This window comes from Girardinichthys multiradiatus, chromosome X (genome assembly GCF_021462225.1).
Source record: "Girardinichthys multiradiatus isolate DD_20200921_A chromosome X, DD_fGirMul_XY1, whole genome shotgun sequence".
Classification (NCBI taxonomy): Eukaryota; Metazoa; Chordata; class Actinopteri; order Cyprinodontiformes; family Goodeidae; genus Girardinichthys; species Girardinichthys multiradiatus.
The window spans coordinates 27031554-27051069 of NC_061817.1; the positions used below are offsets into that span (position 1 = coordinate 27031554).

General features: G+C 39.0%; 1 protein-coding gene across 1 annotated transcript in view; it reads left to right on the forward strand.

Annotated features, from left to right (window-relative positions):
* LOC124863509 (collagen alpha-1(XI) chain-like) overlaps positions 1-19516 on the forward strand; it is a 74730-nt gene that overhangs the window by 38036 nt on the left and 17178 nt on the right. The window contains exons 21-47 of the mRNA XM_047357902.1: positions 1473-1526; positions 1651-1695; positions 1909-1962; positions 4561-4605; positions 4947-5000; positions 5546-5590; positions 5896-5949; positions 6463-6507; positions 6632-6685; positions 6786-6893; positions 9331-9384; positions 9727-9780; positions 9892-9936; positions 10113-10166; positions 10462-10506; positions 10606-10659; positions 10779-10832; positions 11025-11078; positions 11201-11308; positions 11613-11702; positions 11873-11926; positions 12116-12223; positions 12479-12586; positions 12691-12744; positions 15245-15298; positions 15376-15483; positions 15576-15629. Coding sequence (XP_047213858.1) covers positions 1473-1526; positions 1651-1695; positions 1909-1962; positions 4561-4605; positions 4947-5000; positions 5546-5590; positions 5896-5949; positions 6463-6507; positions 6632-6685; positions 6786-6893; positions 9331-9384; positions 9727-9780; positions 9892-9936; positions 10113-10166; positions 10462-10506; positions 10606-10659; positions 10779-10832; positions 11025-11078; positions 11201-11308; positions 11613-11702; positions 11873-11926; positions 12116-12223; positions 12479-12586; positions 12691-12744; positions 15245-15298; positions 15376-15483; positions 15576-15629 — 1710 coding nt within the window. The remainder of the gene's footprint in view (positions 1-1472; positions 1527-1650; positions 1696-1908; positions 1963-4560; positions 4606-4946; positions 5001-5545; positions 5591-5895; positions 5950-6462; positions 6508-6631; positions 6686-6785; positions 6894-9330; positions 9385-9726; positions 9781-9891; positions 9937-10112; positions 10167-10461; positions 10507-10605; positions 10660-10778; positions 10833-11024; positions 11079-11200; positions 11309-11612; positions 11703-11872; positions 11927-12115; positions 12224-12478; positions 12587-12690; positions 12745-15244; positions 15299-15375; positions 15484-15575; positions 15630-19516) is intronic.

Here is a 19516-nt window from a genome sequence, read left to right on the forward strand (position 1 = left end):
AGCCACTCCTAGGAAGGTTCACCACTGTTCTGTTTTTTTCATTTGCTGAATTACAGAGAAACACTGCAAAAGAAAAGTGTTTTCAGCACAGTAAATAGAGAGAAGCAAAACCCAACAACCAAGAACACAAATGCAAAGGAAAAATGCTGCAACTAGAAAAAAACAACAGCAAGTCAAGAAATCTGCAAACTCGCTCCACAAAACGGATGTGCACCAGGCCACTAGTGGAAGTCGTCCATTAATATGCAGCTGTTCTGTAATAAATATGAAATATTATGACCAGTTCTTTAAAAAAGACATGATGCAAAACGTACCTCTTCTCTCTTCCTTCCAAGTTTCCTCTGGGAATCCTGTTAATGTCTTTACTATGGGTCTTATGTGACATGTGAAATGACTTGGTGGTTGCCACCACGCACATTGAGCAGGATGGTAAATAACAACAAGTCTCTAAAAACTGACTGCTTTCACACTGCAGCAAAAAGTTGCATATTGGGGTCAATGGATCTTCATAACAACCATATCAGTGATGTTTTGTTTTAGAAATCTTTACCAGCGGTGCTGATCATTGTTGATCCCACTGTATCAAAACTAAAACAAAAAAATATATATATAATAACTTCCACAGCATTCCACTTTGATCGTTACTATCAAAAAACACATACAACACACAATTTGATTTGCACTGCACTCCAGTTTGCAATCAGAATCTGTAACCAAGATTCTCACTGATTTCTGCGAGGAATCTAGAAAACTGGCAGTCTTCCAGCAGACCAAAACTTCTCAATTCTTTTGTAGAAGGTGTCATTGTTTGGTTCATCTGCTGTAAAAATGGTTAATTGGTTATGACTCACTGCTATCTTTCTCCCAGTAAGTGAGGTTAGGGCTCAGCAGGGTTTTGTCTCTCCAAATGGATTTCTCACTGCTTGAGGAAATAGAGCTGCCATGTACCATGTAAGGGAAAAGTCTGATAAAGCACATAAACATTGGGAAAGAATGGTCTTGGCTGTTTTGAAGAGAGGCAGGGAGTGATGAGAAATAGAGTAACAGCAGGAGACAAACAAAAGACGGAAATGTGGTTGGTGGTGAATGGGATGAGATAGATTGAGCGAGCAAAGAGGGAAGAGAGTTTCGGCAAGGTAAGAGACAAAATCCTGGCCCGAATGATTATATTTCCATATCAATCACTTCCCAGGAGATCACAGATGTGGCTTTGGAACAGGTGGCTTGGCCAGCCTACAAAGAGGGAGGCTGACAAAAGCAGATCACACAAGCACAAGCTGGCGAGCACAGTCTTCATGGCAGACACATACAAATCAGACATGTTCAGTCATTGAAATACATTGTTAATGTCTTACTGTTTCCACATTTTCCCCCTCTCCTTAGTTTTGATTTATGGTTTAGTATTCCACTCTTACTCAGCCACATAATGAATCCAGGTTAACTGCTGAATGTTTGCTGTGTTTTATCTGCAGGGTCCCAGAGGTCTTGTTGGGCCAAGGGGGCCACCTGGCCAACCTGGCCAGCAGGTTAGTCAAATCAACCTCTATGAAAACTGGAATCACCAATATTGTCAAGCAAACACGACAATTTACGGGAAACTCCAAAATCTTTTATTAAAATCTTATTTTTCATCTGTGGCTATTTTTTCAGGGGATTAGTGGAATTGATGGAGTGCAAGGGTCAAAAGGCAACCTGGTCAGTCTTTCTGCTTCACTTCAGATTGTTTGTCAGTCTTCTGTGGTTAAATATGAAATCATGTAAGAGATCTTTTTAATAGTTACAGTAACATAAATACAAAATGATGTGCCAGAGTGTACTTTATTGATGAAACTGAAAGGCTTTTATTTATTACAGCTTCTAATGAAGAACATATATACAAAGTATGTTCACTGTTGTATGTGTTACTAGGGTCCACCTGGAGAAATTGGGCCCCCAGGTCAACAAGGAAATCCAGGAGTTCAGGTGCAAACAAATGCCTTTCAGTTGCCATGAGACCTAATCCACTCATTGCATGTTTTATAACTCCACTAAAGTTACACAACACAGGTAAAAGATACAGTTAAAACCAAATGTTCACATAGACTGCATTAAAAGGCTTAACACATCATTTTTCCCACTTTTTGATATTAAATTGGAGTAAACATCTTCTGTTTTGGGACATTAAGGATTACATAAATTATGCCTATTTGCTGAATATCAGAATAACGAATGAAATAAATTTTCATTACTTTTTTCAAATTCTAAAGTGTACGTACACTATTAGTATGCCTTTAAATTATTTGAGAAAACCTAGATAATGACCTTGTGAAGATGCTGGCTGAAGCTATTGAGAGAGTCATCATCCATAGTGAAATGAGTACTGTAAAGACATGGGCTGAAAGGCCACTCGGCATGGAAGAAGACATTACTGCAAAAGCAGCATTAAAAAGCCAAAGTGCAGTTTGTATATGCATTCAGTTTTTGTCATGTCATATTTTAGCTTCAAGAAGTTAAAGTTCGTGCATAAATGTGTCTTCAAAATATTCAATGACTATAATGATTGTGCCAGTTTTGTTACAAAGTGCCTTAAGGACAATAAGTCAATGTTTTGGAGTGGCCATCACAAAGCCCTGATCTCAGTCCCATAGAAATTTGAGTGCAGAACTGAAAAGGTGAGTGTAAGCAAGTTCTCAAACTTGACTTGGTTACATTAGTTCTGTCAGGGGGAATGGTTCAAGGTTCAGCAAACTACTGTCAGAAACTTGTGGAGGGATACCCCAAACAATTACACCAAGTCATGTACAGGGGTTGGACAATAAAACTGAAACACCTGGTTTTAGACCACAATCATTTATTAGTATGGTGTAGGGCCTCCTTTTGCGGCCAATACAGCGTCAATTCGTCTTGAGAATGACATATACAAGTCCTGCACAGTGGTCAGAGGGATTTTAAGCCATTCTTCTTGCAGGATAGTGGCCAGGTCACTACGTGATACTGGTGGAGGAAAACGTTTCCTGACTCGCTCCTCCAAAACACCCCAAAGTGGCTCAATAATATTTAGATCTGGTGACTGTGCAGGCCATGGGAGATGTTCAACTTCACTTCCATGTTCATCAAACCAATCTTTCACCAGTCTTGCTGTGTGTATTGGTGCATTGTCATCCTGGTACACGACACCGCCTTCAAGATACAATGTTTGAACCATTGGATGCACATGGTCCTCAAGAATGGTTCGGTAGTCCTTGGCAATGACGCGCCCATCTAGCACAAGTATTGGACCAAGAGAATGCCATGATATGGCAGCCCAAACCATCACTGATCCACCCCCATGCTTCACTGTGGGCATGCAACAGTCTGGGTGGTATGCTTCTTTGGAGCTTCTCCACACTGTAACTTTCCTGGATGTGGGGAAAACAGTAAAGGTGGACTCATCAGAGAACAATACATGTTTCACATTGTCCACAGCCCAAGATTTGCGCTCCTTGCACCATTGAAACCGATGTTTGGCATTGGCATGAGTGACCAAAGGTTTGGCTATAGCAGCCCGGCCGTGTATATTGACCTTGTGGAGCTCCCGATGGACAGTTCTGGTGGAAACAGGAGAGTTGAGGTGAACATTTAATTCTGCTGTGATTTGGGCAGCCGTGATTTTATGTTTTTTGGATACAATCCGGGTTAGCACCCAAACATCCCTTTCAGACAGCTTCCTCTTGCATCCACAGTTAATCCTGTTGGATGTGGTTTGTCCTTCTTGGTGGTATGCTGACATTACCCTGGATACCGTGGCTCTTGATACATCACAAAGACTTGCTGTCTTGGTCACAGATGCGCCAACAAGACATGCACCAACAATTTGTCCTCTTTTGAACTCTGGTATGTCACCCATAATGTTGTGTGCATTTCAATATTTTGAGCAAAACTGTGCTCTTACCCTGCTAATTAAACCTTCACACTCTGCTCTTACTGGTGCAATGTGCAATCAATGAAGACTGGCTACCAGGCTGGTCCAATTTAGCCATGAAACCTCCCACACTAAAATGACAGGTGTTTCAATTTCATTGTCCAACACCTGTAGTTTAAAAGATAATTCTGCCAAATATTAAATAACTTTATGAAAATGTCTGACAAAAAACGAAAGAATGTTTTCAAAACAAATTATGATATTTAGCAAATAGATTAATTTGAACAACCCTAAGTAACCTAAAGGAAGAAAGGTTTAATACAATTTACTTTAAGACAGTGAAAAAAAATATGTCTTTTTCTACAGTGTATGGAAATACTTCATTTATAGGTAACATTTTAAAGTTTGTCACATATAGAGTTGGGTTTTATTTGATGTGTGCTGGAAGTTGGAAAGTTGTTTGGCCTTAAAGCCATTGAACATTTTATTCATCCAAATAAAGGAAACTGAATAATTATTTATTTTTTCCACATGCTAATAAATCTTTTCACCTATATTATTTACTCTCAGAGACACTTTATACACACAGTTATATAGTGAAGATTGAAGCAGTATCTTGACTCCTAGCCATTTTCAAAACAACTGTCACCAAATCTGATTGATGCTTTGCTTGGTTTCAGGGGTTTCCTGGTCCTCAGGGTCCTATTGGTTTGCCAGGAGAAAAGGTAGATAACATGTCTCCAAGTTAATTTAAGAAATAAAGCTGTGACCCCTTGACCTCTGTCATTGCACTCCCAGGGGATGCAGGCCCAGCAGGACAGCATGACCCAACCACTTCTGGCTACAGTTCTGTAAAGACGGGTCTAGACAGGAAATCAATACTCAGCAAACAGACAAAGGCATTTAAGACTGTAGAAAGCCTATGTTAGTGCCTATCATGTAGCAGGAAGCAGAAGAGAAATAAAACATACTCTTAAATATGATATGTAACCTGTCCAGTGGTAAATTGGCCCCTTAAGTATATCTCAACAGGTTCAATATTTTTCCCTGTTCATGTTCCTTGCAGGGTCCTCCGGGTAAACAGGGCTTGCAGGGACTACCAGGCATTGATGGTCCTCCTGTAAGTAAGCACTAATAAACATATAAATATTTCAAGGCACATAAAGTGCTATGCAAAAGTGTTTGCCCCATTACAGATATCTTTGTATCATACTAACCTGAGTTAAAACAAAAAGCAGTTTTTAAATTACTTCAATCAAATATTTTCTTACAGCACCTGTATTAACACAAAGCACACAGGATACCCAGGTCTCAATTCAACAGTTGCATTTTGAAACACATTCTGATCTGTTATCATATTTTTGCTGTTTATTGCAACAATGAGCCAAACACTGAAAGACTACAGGTCTTCTTACAGGGAGGCTTTTCTCATTACCAGGACTTAATTTTTCACTGCAGTCAAACACATTTGTATGAGCTTCACATGTTGCCTTTTGCATTGTTTCTGCAGAGATTTGTGACACAATGATAATTCATAATGATTTCATACTCTCAGTGACACCTTCTCATTTGTTGGTTGCATTCAGAAAATTCTGTTAAGAAGAGATTAGAAATGATGCATTTCTAGTAGTGCTCATGCATGTAAAACCTATCTTTCTGCTTTAGGGTCACCCAGGAAGAGAGGGCCCCCCAGGGGAAAAAGGCATCCAAGTGGGTAGCTGCATGTCTGAGGCTCATCTGCTATGGTGTTATATTGAGATTTTAAAGCTACCCATTTGTTTCTGGTCTGCTGTAGCAGTGCATTCACTCAAAATGAGGCTTGTCATTACAACCACTCTGTTCCTGTAATGTTATCATCTTTATTAAAGTATTAGCCCATTAGAGGCAGAGGCCGTACACTCAGAAACATTTGCATTTTCTCTTACCTTAAAAGATGGAACACAGTTACTTTATAATGGCATTTTATTTTTTATTCCAACCCGATAACAGAATTCATTTTGTTATTTTTTATGTAGGGTTTAATTGGCACCCAGGGACCTATTGGATACCCAGGCAGTCGTGGAGTCAAGGTGGGGTATAAATGTTCCATGATCTCTGATGTTCACTAATATATTCATTTCCTCTTCTGCTTCATCTTTGTGCATTGACGGACAAGCTTTTAGAGTCTATAACTGACAAGTGAATAGTGGAAGGGGAGTTCCTCGGTTCTCAAGGGGACCTCTAACAACAGAGTGGGGAAAACATGAAGTTTAGGAGAAAAAAACAAAGCTGAGTCTGCAGCAGTGTATTTTGAACAGTTAAAATGAATTTCTTCTTAGTGTTTGGCTTAGCGTTGTTGAGGGGATGCTTTTGTTTTTATTAAAAATCGGCAGGGATAAGCAAATATTAGGGACAATAAAGATTAAAAACAACCCAGTGTTATGTCAAGAGAAAATCAATAGATTTGTATTTATACCTTAAGAGTTTTATGTTGACTTCCTTCTCTAAATACATGTTAAGCAGAGGTCCGATGTTAGGTTCAGAGCATGTTCTTCAGAATTTGCTTGTGACTCTTGTAATTTCATTCTCTGTCTTTTTTATAGGGAGCAGATGGGGTTAGAGGTCTAAAGGGGAACAAAGGAGAAAAAGTAAGAGAAATCAATAAGTCTTCCAGTTAGCAAACTGTTTATTGTAACTGGTTTCTCAAACTATATTGCAATGATAAGATTTAAAAGCAGTCACTGGTTGTCACCTCTCCTTGCTGAATGTTAGGGAGAAGATGGCTTTCCAGGAGCAAAGGGTGACATGGGTGTTAAAGGAGACAGTGTGAGAATCCTATTTAATTATAATAGTTGTTGCTGCTATCCTGCAGTTATCTGCAAAAAATGTGAATGTGTCATGTTCTTCCTTTCATTATGGACTTTAGGGTGATAATGGTGCTCCAGGTCCTCGTGGAGAAGATGGACTGGAAGGATCAAAGGGTCAGTCTGGACCTATAGGAGATCCAGGAGCCCCTGGCATAGCAGGGGAGAAGGTATGTTTTTTTTGTTTTTACATTTGTCCTTGACTAAATTTGGCGATATAAGCTGTGGATAAGGGGGTCAAACAGCCTACCTAGTCAGAATAATTTTTAAAACTCTTCTTAAGCTTCTAACTTTTAAAAATATGTAGCCTATAACTGTTGAATGTTTGCATTTTTTACTTATAACAAAACATTCATATTGCGTGTTTCACAATAATAATACTGAACATACATATTTTTATACCTGTACAATTTATTACATCAATCACACCCCTACTCTTATTGACACCTTTGGTAAAGCTGTACAAACATCCTTAAATTAATTAGATCAAGTAGCATAATCTGCTAGTAATCTTAAACAAATCCTACCCATAATTTGAGTACATTTAGTTTGTGGGTAAAATCCTATGTTAAGAAACATATTTCGTACATAAAATCTTGTGTACAACTATTTCATAAGGTTGAGCATGTTATTGAAGGAATCATTGACCATTACTCATTACATTATCTCTTTAGATCTTCCAGACTTCCAGGTTCTTTTATACTGTCTTCTCTTCAGCTCAACCAATGGGTTTTCTTATAGGTGTTAGGTCTGAGTGAGATAGTCATGCAATAGGGTTGATTTTGTGTTTGGTAAACCACTTCTCTGTGGATTTGGTATAACATTTTTGATCATCATACTGCTGAATGTATACTTTATGCACTTCATTCAACGTGTACTATGGGTGATCCACAATGATCACTATTAGGCCATTTGTTATGTAGCCTTTATATTAAGGATCTAATGAAGCAACTTGACATAGGTGCAAACAATGCAAATTACACTGCTGTGCAAGTATATGCTAAATCAGCTGACGTTTCGGATGCCAAGCTAATAAATGTGTTACAAATGATATTAAAGTTGGCTAGATCAATCATGTTTGAGTTTAAATGTAAATACAAGAGAGAAATTTTTTTTTTCTGAAATGATTGTAGAAATACCTACTATTGATATTCTTGTAAAAGGTGAACAAATTAAAATCGTTAATGAATATGAATATGTTGGCCTGATTCTGAATCCAAATTTGAACTGTAAGAAACATAATTTAATTAATGTTTTACTCAATAGAAACTGTCTTTCCCTGGATGCAGCCAAATATTTATTCATGCCATGATTCTGTTCCATATGTCTTATACTGTTGCATGCTGGGGGCTGACAGATCTTAACTGTCAGCCCCAAACTGTTATTAAGCTTCCCCCTTCTTATTTTGATCTGCCAAGTGACTACAGATCTGAATTACCTTAGGGTTATAATCTGGTATGGCCACTTAGACAAAGTTTAAAAAAAGGACAAAAAAAATAAATTTTCAGTTTACCGACAGCAACAGACCTTTATGGTCTCTATGTTTCAAAGAGATCATGATTCATTGCATTTTAACATTTTACATTTTCATGAACGTTGACAGAAAAACACATATCCCCCACCGTGCTTCAAATGAAGTTCTTTTCCTTATATTCATTTTTTATTTAATGCCAGATCCACCTGGTTCGTTTACTGTATAAAAACTCAAGTTTCATCTGATCAAAGCACATGGCTCCAGTTGAAATCCCAATAATATTTAACAACTCCACAAGCTGAGGTTCCTGATGGTAGGAAAGAAAAGGCTTTTATTGTCATGACTCTCAAAAGACTGATACCAATTCAGATATTGCTTCATGGATGGGATGTAGACATAGGGATGTCACTCTTTGCTGAAGTTTTCCGAAAGTGGGTGTTTTTTTTTATACCTATGTCTGTTACAATCCTCCTCACTGTGCATGGTACCAAGACCAACTTGGGTCCTTATCCAGCCTCGTATGTCAGAATTCTAGTTGTTTTAAGCTTTTCAAATTATTGCTCTGACTAGATACACAAGTCAGGAAATACGGTTTATTTGATACATTTCTTGACTCAAAAAATCAAACAATCACCTCACCTAAATGGTTTGCGCTCTTATTTTTTTCCATTCTAAAGGGCTTATAAAAGAAATGAGCTGAAGTGACACATTATACTTAAAATCAATGGAAAGTTATTAGTTTGTGTTAGTAATAAAACATACCTGGACACCTTGTTTAATTTAAGGCAAAGGAAAAAGGGCAATAATGCTTCAGCTACATTTAATACTGTTAGAGGTGCTAAAAGGCATTGCTCCTGAGATTTTGTCAAAAATAAGATTATTACTTAGGGTGGGATTTTTTCCTATTAAATAGATGCACCTAAAATAAAGGTTAGGTTTCCTAAACTGTCCAGCATCAGATTATGCTACTGCAATAAAAGATTAATTCATTTTTAGACCTTTTACACATCTTTATCATGGGTGCAAGTAAGTGTGGAGAGTGCTCTATTTGTAGCACTCTGCTGTGGCAAAAGTGCAAATAAACCTTTTTTTTAAATCCTTCTGTTTTTTTCCTCTTCTTCTTCTCTTTTCAGGGTAAACTCGGGGTACCTGGTCTGCCCGGTTACCCTGGACGACAAGGCTCTAAGGTGGTTTTACATTAAGGCGCTATTACCATCAGTGAAATGTATTCTCTCATCTCTTTATCAGAGCTTTAGGCTGCTAGATATGTGCCTTTGCTGGACTGTTTCCTGTCTTATTAAAAATAAAGTATGATAAATGGCATATTCAGAAAGACTATTTTATTTATAGTTCATTAGTGACATCAATTCATTACATGTTGATGAATGATGTATTTAAGGCTGTGTTGGGCTCATGGATTAGATTTGCTTTAATTCCATACAGTGGTTAATTATAAGTTAATGAGACATCAGGGATGACATATGATAAATGAAGCGCTGAGGCTGATTAACTTCCCCTTGTGTCTTCAGGGATCACTTGGCTTCCCTGGTGTGGCCGGATCCCTAGGAGAAAAAGGAAGAAGGGTGAATACTTTTAAATACTAACATTTTAGTCTACATCACATTGTACACAGCTCCTTGTTGGTGATATTATCAAACATCTAATTGATAAATAACCATTGACCTTTACAATAGGGTCCTGCTGGTCAGCCAGGTTCTGGGGGTCAAAGAGGTCCGAATGTAAGCATGTTAAATTTTTGCACAATGTTTTTGTCCAATTAGATACCACAAGGTAATTACAAGTTGTGGGAGTGACTCAAACCAGCAGATTTCCACTGGGTTTTCAGATCATCAGATATTTATCTTCCACCTCTAGACATATATGTGCTAATTAGACAGATGCTTGTATTCCAAAGGGATCCCGGGGGGGAAGAGGAGCAAGGGGGCCAACTGGAAAGCCTGGAGAAAAGGTGAGTTTTGTGGCAAAAACACAGACATGCACATGCAGTTATACATACATAAACACACCTGACTGCCTCATAGAGTATGGATGAATGCGTCGACTGAGATGGACCGGGCTGTTCCATTTCACTTCTACATGACAGACCATCTGGCACTGTAAAAACATACGGTCTGGCAAGGGGTGCCTCGGTTTCTCTTCTCACCCACAAAAACAAACGTGGGAGATTTAAACAGAAAAATTATATTTAAGTGAATGACATTAAGATGAGTTTCTATTTGTCTTTTGATTCTTCCATCTGGCAGGGATCAGCTGGACAAGATGGTCCTCCAGGATCTCCCGGAGAACAGGTGAAGATTTGTTTACTGTATGAAACTGACTGCAGAAAATCTGTAAGCTGGTAAACCTTTTGGAGTGGAAATTTCAGAAACTGTGCTTTTATTTTGTAGGGTCCTCAAGGGCCACAGGGTCAAAATGGAGAGACAGGACCTAAAGGACCCAATGTGAGTAGTTTAAGGGCTTGTCTTTTGATTTAATGTTACTCGTTTTTCTCTGTGTACATTTCATCTGAACTATTTTAGGTTATTTCAGTGATGTAAGAGAAAAAAACATATGTTTTCAGGGTCTACCCGGAAAGGATGGATTACCAGGCCATCCAGGTCAGAGAGGAGAACCAGTAAGTCATTTTTCTATCTGAAAATGCCTCAAAGAGGGCATAAAATGTTATTAAGAGTGTATTCATTGAATAGATCATGCTGAGATTAAACATGATCTATTAATTCTAATAAAACATACCTTTATTCCTGGACCTCACTCTGATACAGTTTAACTGATGTTGAGCAGACTATCTAACTTATCCTTTTTCCAGGGTTTTCAAGGCAAGACTGGACCTCCTGGTTCCCCAGGAGTTGTTGGGCCACAGGTAACCAGATCAATCAAAGGCATTCCACAGCTGTTGATTTTTATTTTATTTTTTTTTGTCAGTAAGCCTTCTTCATACGAGATATTTTTCATTAGCTGTTACATAGTGTGTTTTATCTGCAGGGGAAATCTGGTGAGACAGGGCCAGCTGGAGATAGAGGTCATCCAGGCTCACCAGGACCACCAGGTGAGCATGGTTTACCAGGAACTGCTGGAAAGGAGGGTGCCAAGGTGAGTGCTATTCATCATATTGTCAGGTCACCTAATACCATGAATAATACTGTTAGATAAATCCCAAGCACTTTTTTTTCAGTGCCAGAATATGTTATCCCCACAGTCTAATCCCCACAGCCTGACTTCCAATTAACTGATAACTTACAGAGGAAAGCTTGAGGCATCAAGTGCATTACGAGACATAAATGACCGATACACTTTCTTAGTATGGCTTGCTGTTTTCGTGTGATTTGTGACAGCTTGTATCTTCTAGCTACTTGTCATGCATCTAATCACAAGTGTGTGCATGTGTGGGTATTAGGGAGATCCAGGTCCATCAGGAACCGTAGGGAAGAGTGGCCCTGCTGGCCTTAAAGGCTTCAGCGGAAGCAGAGGGACCCCTGGTGGAACGGTAACAGAAACTTCCAGATATTTTGTGTCCTCACCTGCTTTAACTTTTAACAGCAGAATCTCTTGTGAAGTGTTAGAGAAATAAACTTCTGCAACAGAAGCTAAAGTAATTACAAACCCATTAGATGGTAGAAGGCAGTTGTTACTTGTGATGGTGTTTTTTTTTCACAGGGCCCTGCTGGTCTTAAGGGTGGAGAAGGGCTACCTGGTGTTGCAGGGCTTACTGTAAGTTTCATTTTGGAAAATTGCTTTTCATATCTATTCCTGACCTTTGTTGCTGTAGTATAGAATTTAAGACTCATAAAACAGTAGGCTGTTTCCATGGTGACTATTGATCGTGACCGCTGCATTAAATAAAACAGTGATTCATGTGATATTCTCACTTCAGCTCATCTCAGCTCTTTTTATTTTCAGGGTGCTACAGGAGAGAGGGGTCCTGCTGGGCTCGCTGGAGCAATTGGCCCACCAGGACGACCAGGCGGTGTGGGCCCTGGTGGGCCGAGTGGAGAGAAAGGCATGCCAGTAAGAGCTGGAAAATTGCTAATTTGTTATTCAGTCCACCCTCACCTCCTACCACTAGGTATAAAAATGTTTTGAAAGTGTCATTATGAGAAAGAGGATGAAGACAGTTTGAGCGATAAAATGCAAACTCCATCTTGGAAGTGATTTTGCTGCTTGATGTGACACATTAATCAATGTGTCATGCCGCAATATGAGAGCAATAGGTACCACTTGGGCAATTGCTAGATGTGTGCTGTTTTCCTATCTGTTCATTAGGGAGAGAAGGGAACCGTTGGGCCTACTGGGCGAGATGGGGAACCAGGACCTGCAGGGTTGCCTGGGATTGCGGGACCTCCAGGGCCTCCCGGGGAGGACGGAGACAAGGTAGTTGCATTAGACAGTAAGTCTGGACTGCAGCTCTACTGTAAAGTTCATGCTGATTTCTGACTAAGTTACTCATCAGTTATTTTATACATTTGAATCTGTAGGGAGAGCCAGGTGGACCGGGCCAAAAGGGCAGCAAAGGAGACAAAGGAGAAGCTGTAAGTGAGATTTTTTTACTCAATAGACACTAACACTAACATTGTGTTAAGGACCAATTTTAAACAACACTTCGGTTAACTATCATTCATTACTATCTATGATATAACCCTCCTCATGCATTGACTGACCAAATAAGTTAGACATGCAGTAAAATTGTATAAAAATTTTACTTTTTTGCATCTCTGCTCATGATCTGGTGAGGTGTGGTTGTGGTATAGTACTAAGGGAGCACTTCACCCAAGGACCACAAGGCTTTTCACCTTTGATTTCTGAGGGGTAGTATTTGTAGTTAGTTGGTTACAAGATTATCTGAAACACATGTGGTAAAATTTTCTTCCTGCTTATTCATGCTCCCTTATCGCTCAGCCACACTCATATAGTCTTAACAACTTATTAGCTTACAATAGTGATTCCCAACCGGGGGTACTCGTACCCCTAGTGGTACATGAGCGCATTGCAGGGGGTACGTGGAAACATTTAATATTTTATTTCCAAGATGAGGGATAAATATCATCAGTTAGTAGGGATAAGTCTTGGATGTGTGATGCTTTATTAGGACCCAGGTGCAAAATACACCAAGCTTTCATCAACCAAAAGAGCAGAAAGCGCACAATAAAACAACTACAGGTGGGAAAGGGATTGCTGTTCACCTGGACAACGCTCTGCTACGCTAGAAATAGAAAAGTAACAGCTGTTTCCACTCTGCTGATCTATCTAAGATTACCAAGGACAGGCAATCTGAGGTGTCTCATTAAAGCTCAGCTAAATGAGGAAAACAAAGTAAAACTGATTTAGTGAGCCTGAATATAATTTCTGTTGTTGAATTTTTAGGTTTAAATGTCTGTTGTTTGGGGTCTTATTTAAGAGATTTTGTATTTATTTACTTATTCACTTTCACGTCTACAGAGTTATCTTTATGTTTAAGTTGAGCTGAAAAGAATAAAAGCCTTAGAACTAAATTTTCAAGTTAAAGATATTAAACAAAATAATTTTCATTTAATAATCATTTGCTGTACATTCTATTTTTGCTAACAAGTTTGACTGAGCAGGGTTTCACCACCATTATCCAAGGGGGGCGCCCAGCCCCGCCAACAAGGTAGTAATAGTACGTTTTCAAAGTTGATGTCTTTCATTTTATTAGATCATGTCATGAGCGATTTCTGTCCCTGCATCGTCGCTACTTTCTATGACCAAACTTGACAGAAGCTGGATGAAAACACACACCTCATACTCTGTGTCACCCACACTGATGCTGACACGCTGAGTTACGTGCTCTCAGGTGAACATCCGCTCCAGACAGCGAACTCTTAAAAAAAACATGCTGCTAAAACCTGGAAAGCAGGCACGGATATCTGCGTTTTTTTTTAAAGCGCCAAATTGCGTTTTAATGGCAACACTTCGTGTGTCTGATCTGGCTGGGCTGTTGGAGGTGAAATAATCCCCCTGGTTCTAAAAGTGAGAGCTTGGTAATAACATACATACATGATAGATATACAGAGAAAAACAATAGTTAAAGATTCAAAGATGGAAAGAGACAGAAACAGATAAAAGATGTGATAAAGAGAGAGAGAAAGATGGAGAAATAAGAAAGATGCAGAGACAGTCACAAAAGATAAAGAAAAAAGATTTAAAAAATTGCGAATATAAATATATAATAAATACAAATATGTAGAGAGCTCAAACGGGCTGCAGTCATTTATATATATACACACACACACACACACACACATATATATATATATATATATATATATATATATATATATACATTATTGCCTTCTGTCAAACCCCCCACCCCCAAGATTCTAGCCTTAGATGAAAATAAGTCTTCCTTTTTTTGTCTCAATGAAATTCTTCTTTCACTTTGATCAACTCAAGGGTGATAGCACCAGAAATCCACTCTGAAAATGCGCATGACCTCCAGATTGCAGCTGGAGGTCTTGCAGATTAAATACTCCACCCATTAAACTGCTGAAAGTCATACAAACACAGGTTCCTACTCCATCAGTATAGTCTGTCTACCTTGATGCCAGATACAGTCTTGATTTTATAAAAGATTGATTTATTGATTTGTTTTTGCAGAGCTAAGCTGTCCTAGCTCATGCCTGTAGGCAACCAGCTTCACCATATGGAAAACAAAATGAATTGACCATCCATATCATTAGGGTACGCTTGAAATATTGTGAGTGTGATAAAGATCACAAGTAAAGGAGCAGGAAAGCTCAATTTCACTGCCTGAAATGATTCGCAGAGGCCGTCTCCTTTTTGATAAACGTTGGAGAACTATAACTAACAAGATTAAGATTATACTACCTTTATTTTTCTGAATGCTGAGCTAAGTATATTAAATCACCCTTGCCTGACATCCTAACTATGAATCTCTGTGAGTATGGTAACAATATAGCTCATTATTTATTGGAGTGATGCATATTAATGAGTTGTTTTTTTGACAACTCATCCTGTGCTGTAAATGAAAAATTATGTTGAATTTGCTTTCAGGGACCTTCTGGACCTGTTGGGATTCAAGGACCTGTGGGCCAACCAGGACCATCTGTATGAAACATACCTAAATCATATGCTTAGTCTTTTGTATTTCTTTCTGTAGGGCTAACTATTTCTGGATATTTCAGGGGACAGATGGTGAGCCAGGTCCTCGAGGTCAAATGGGCCTGAATGGACCAAAAGGTGATGAAGGATCTAGGGGCCTTAAGGGACCACCCGGTCCCTCTGGATTACAGGTATAAATAATAATAGTCTCACATCTTAAAGCTCTATAACCTTTGTGCATTAGAAATTAAAATCTCTCCCTCTTTTGCTTGTCACTCTGTAGGGAATGCCAGGACTCCCTGGGGAGAAAGGAGAGAATGGACATGTTGGTTCAATGGTGAGTTTTGCACTCAATAACCTCTGCACATGTTCCAGGTAGGCAATAAATATAGGAGCCATAAAATATAACCACATCTGACTGCAAATGGTGTATGATTGTCCAAAATACCCGTTTGTTCTACAAATGAATATGCAGGATGGTCATGACAAGTGTATGGGCCAGCCTGCTATGCACCTCTTGCCATTTGCAAGTGGGCTGCAGGGGTTGCTACTGTATGTATGCTATGACATTTCTAAAGAAGCCGATGGTGGTGAAGAGACACTCTTTTCCTGAGCCCCAACAGAGGTGTGTGCAATGTGGAAAAAAGTCCAATAAAAATATTCTGCATAGACTGAAGCAGGAATCAGTGGATAGATGTGTTAAAATCAAGCCTTAAGACACAGCTTCCAGCTCTTCTAAATATAATAATTTAAGGGATACCAGTGCTGCTGAAAATGTTTGGGTGTTGGAGGATGGGCCCAGTGTGAAATGTTGTATAATAGAAAGCACCCTCTGATGTCTGTCCCTATATATTGCAATAGAAAAGCTCTCTCTTTACAGCTGTGTTTACAATTTGTCGTTACTGGTCTTTTTAGCCACATCTTTTATGTAAAAGAAAGTCTCTGGCTCAGTGTTACAACACCATTGACTGTTGATATGATGCTCTGACGACTTCAGGTGAATATCAAGAAGTGTCAGATATTTTGTGGGTAATTTGTACATGTTTCTGCACTTCTACACTGTCTCTGTTTTGTCCTCCTCCTCTCCCTCTTTCAGCATCAGCCCTTATCAATAAGCGTATCACCAGCCTTAACTTATTCCTCATTTACTGATTGACTGGTACGTTTGTCGTATTTGTCTGATGCGATTGTGCTGCAACAACAAGGTGTGCAGTGTGGTGTCTTCCATCGTGCCGTGTGGCAGATCCTATGGTAATATCTCACTCATACCGGAGGACACGCTCAAGTCTGCTATGATTTTTGAAATTGTGCGATGTATGCCGGGCCTAAAACAAACGACCCACCTGTCAATAGTCTTCACCATGTTGGTCACAACTCCTCCAATGTATGGATGTCCCACAGAAACTGTTCATTGTCTTTAATATTTACAGTTTCTTTGATGTGTCACAATATAATGCCTTTAAAATGTTATTAAACAGTTTATTGTCACTGATACTATTATAATAAAGTGTTTTGGTACATGGAGTGTTGTTCATGACTTTCATTGGGTCAGGTAGGGGATTGGAAGTTATTCTTTTACATTTATTTATTTTTAATGGGAAACCTGTACGTACAAATTTTCAAGATACCAAACTACTGGTTTGAATGAATCAAATTTGTTTTCAGAGGTTCTACTGTATTCAGTTACTATTATTGTTTTCCCTTAGTTTGACACCAGTGAACTTAAAATAGTTTTGGTATCCTGGGACACCAGGACTCATGATGAGAGTACATGATAGTAAGCTGAATTCAGGCAAAAAACAAATGTGTTTGCTTTGTTTCTCAAAACAGTGATGATGCACAAACTAAGTTGGTAATATATCATGTAATGAATAAATCTTTATGCATGCTAAATTATATTATCCATTTTGTTTTGTAGATCACTCATTGGTTTGTAAATGCTGTCACCTGTTGATACAGTGCATCCTAGCCTGCCCCACAGGATTTCTGCTTTTCAGTGCCATTGTAACACAGTCATGAACATAAACTACCTTCCCTACAAACCGAGAAGTTTTCTCACAAAGCCACAAAGTTTGAGGATCCTACAACTTTGAGATCTGATTACCTTAGGTGTCAGTTTAGTTTTCTGTTTTTCTATGTTTGTGGTTTGTATGCATCATGTCTATTCTGTTCACTGTTTCTCTGCTGGACCTGGCAGCCTCTGTTTTCTCCCCCAGAGACCCTTTGTTGGCTCCAGCAACCTTCGGATTGTCCTCCACAGAATCTTAGTTTTGTTTGGTTGATTTCTGTGCCCCTTATTCTAGTGCTTCTTCCCCTACCCTGTTTCGAGTCTGTCTATTTTTCTTTACTCTGAGACATTTTTCTTTACTCCCAGCAACTGGGAACCGCCACTGGAGGGAATTCTGTTGGTTAGCTTAGTTGTCAGATTTCTGTTTTCTAATGTTAGTTTGGGGTTCAGTGTGTTATTACATCTTCTTTTCCTTCAGCTTTTCAGCAGTTCCCCCTCTTTCATATGCCAGTCATTCAAGTGTCTTCTCCCATTGTTCCCATTTGTTTCTTTTCACTGTGCTTCACTTGAAATATCCAAGGTCATTATGTTCTTGCCAGCATCTTGCTTCATTTGTGTCCAACTACATCATAAATAATGACACTACATCTTATATGCAATGCATGATTTTATAATGTGTGCATTGTAAAACCAGTATCACCTGCATGTGAACTACATGTAGTACCTGGACAATCTACCTGAGCTTATTAAACTTTGATTAGTTACATACATTTAGTTAATTAGCAACAGCTGTGCTGATTGTGTTGCAGAATGTCAAACTCAGATGATGATCATTAACATCGGCTTCCTCCAATCTCAAGTGGTTTCTAGGAGGGAATGAGTTTGTGCTGATTGGCAGCGAGTCTCATTATTGTCAAGCTAGTTTTCAGACTTATATTTAAAGATAAGATAATCTGGGCTTTGCATTTTGACTGGTAAACTGAGGCAACTGCACATAAATTAGGAAGAAATGTATATTCTTTGCCTGACAAGTTCATGCTTTAAGCTTCTTCTCCAGTACAATAGCTTGGTTAATGTTGAGCATTCCATCTAAATTTGTGTTTTTTCTTGGAAAACGCCTTTGTGAGAGCAGATAATTAGATTTGCCATTACAGAAATAAACACAGGTGTAACTAATAATGCTAATTATGCCTCAGCTTCTGGTAATAAGTGTTGTAATCCAAGCCAGGAAGCCAACGCATACAGTGACAAATGGAGAAATTAGAAAAGGGATTTATCACAGTCATTGCCCAAGACTACTATTAGCAACTAAAGGATTCTTAAGTATAAAAGCAATAATTCTTAAGTGAGTTTTAAATCAACCATGTCTTTTGTAGTCTGTGAAATCTTAGCATTGGTTATGTTATACAAAATTATATGAGTAACGAAGATGGTGAGGCGAAAGACATAAATTGACATGTAAACTTCAAATTGGTTTGTTTGAGCATCAAAATTCTACTACTTCATGAAAAAAGATGAGCCAAGAGAATGAACATGGTGGCTCAGCGAGCAAAAGGAAGGATAAGTATGAAAGAGAAAAGTAGTGACAGAAAAGAGCATTGGAGTGGAAGGAAGAGGCGGGGCGCTCATTGTGAGCAGGAAGACGGTGTGACAGCTGCTAATCAGATTAGCCCCAGCCTTGGCTGTCTAATGAGCATCCTCCTTTGTGACAGTCATCTTGCGACGCTGTCAGCCATGAACACACGCTCAACAAGATTCTTTATAGCTTGCCTTCTCCACAGTCAGATCAAGGAGGGAATGCATTAAAATGGAACCAAAACAAGAGGGAGAGATAGAGGAGAGGGGAGATGCTGAGGACTCAGTAGGAAAGTTTTATTCATGTGTCAATGTTGCGGATCACAGAGTTCTCCCCTATAATGCTGAAATGTTTCTGTGCCAGAAGGATATGTGTTTCCTCCAGTCCCACACAGTCTCTCCCTGGGCAGATTGTCTGTCTCTCTGTTTTAGTGTCTTGACAACACAAGGTTCCCTTTAAGACTTCAGAGTGATTCAGAGCACAGCTCAACATCAACTCAACTAAAACTGAAGCCAAGGACTGTTAAGATTAATTGCTTTGTGCTTTCTTAAGCTGCACAGACAAGTCAAATCACATGCTGTCGCTGGCTTAGAGAATATGCTTGAGCATATTGCAGGCTAGAGGTTTTTATTAATAAGTG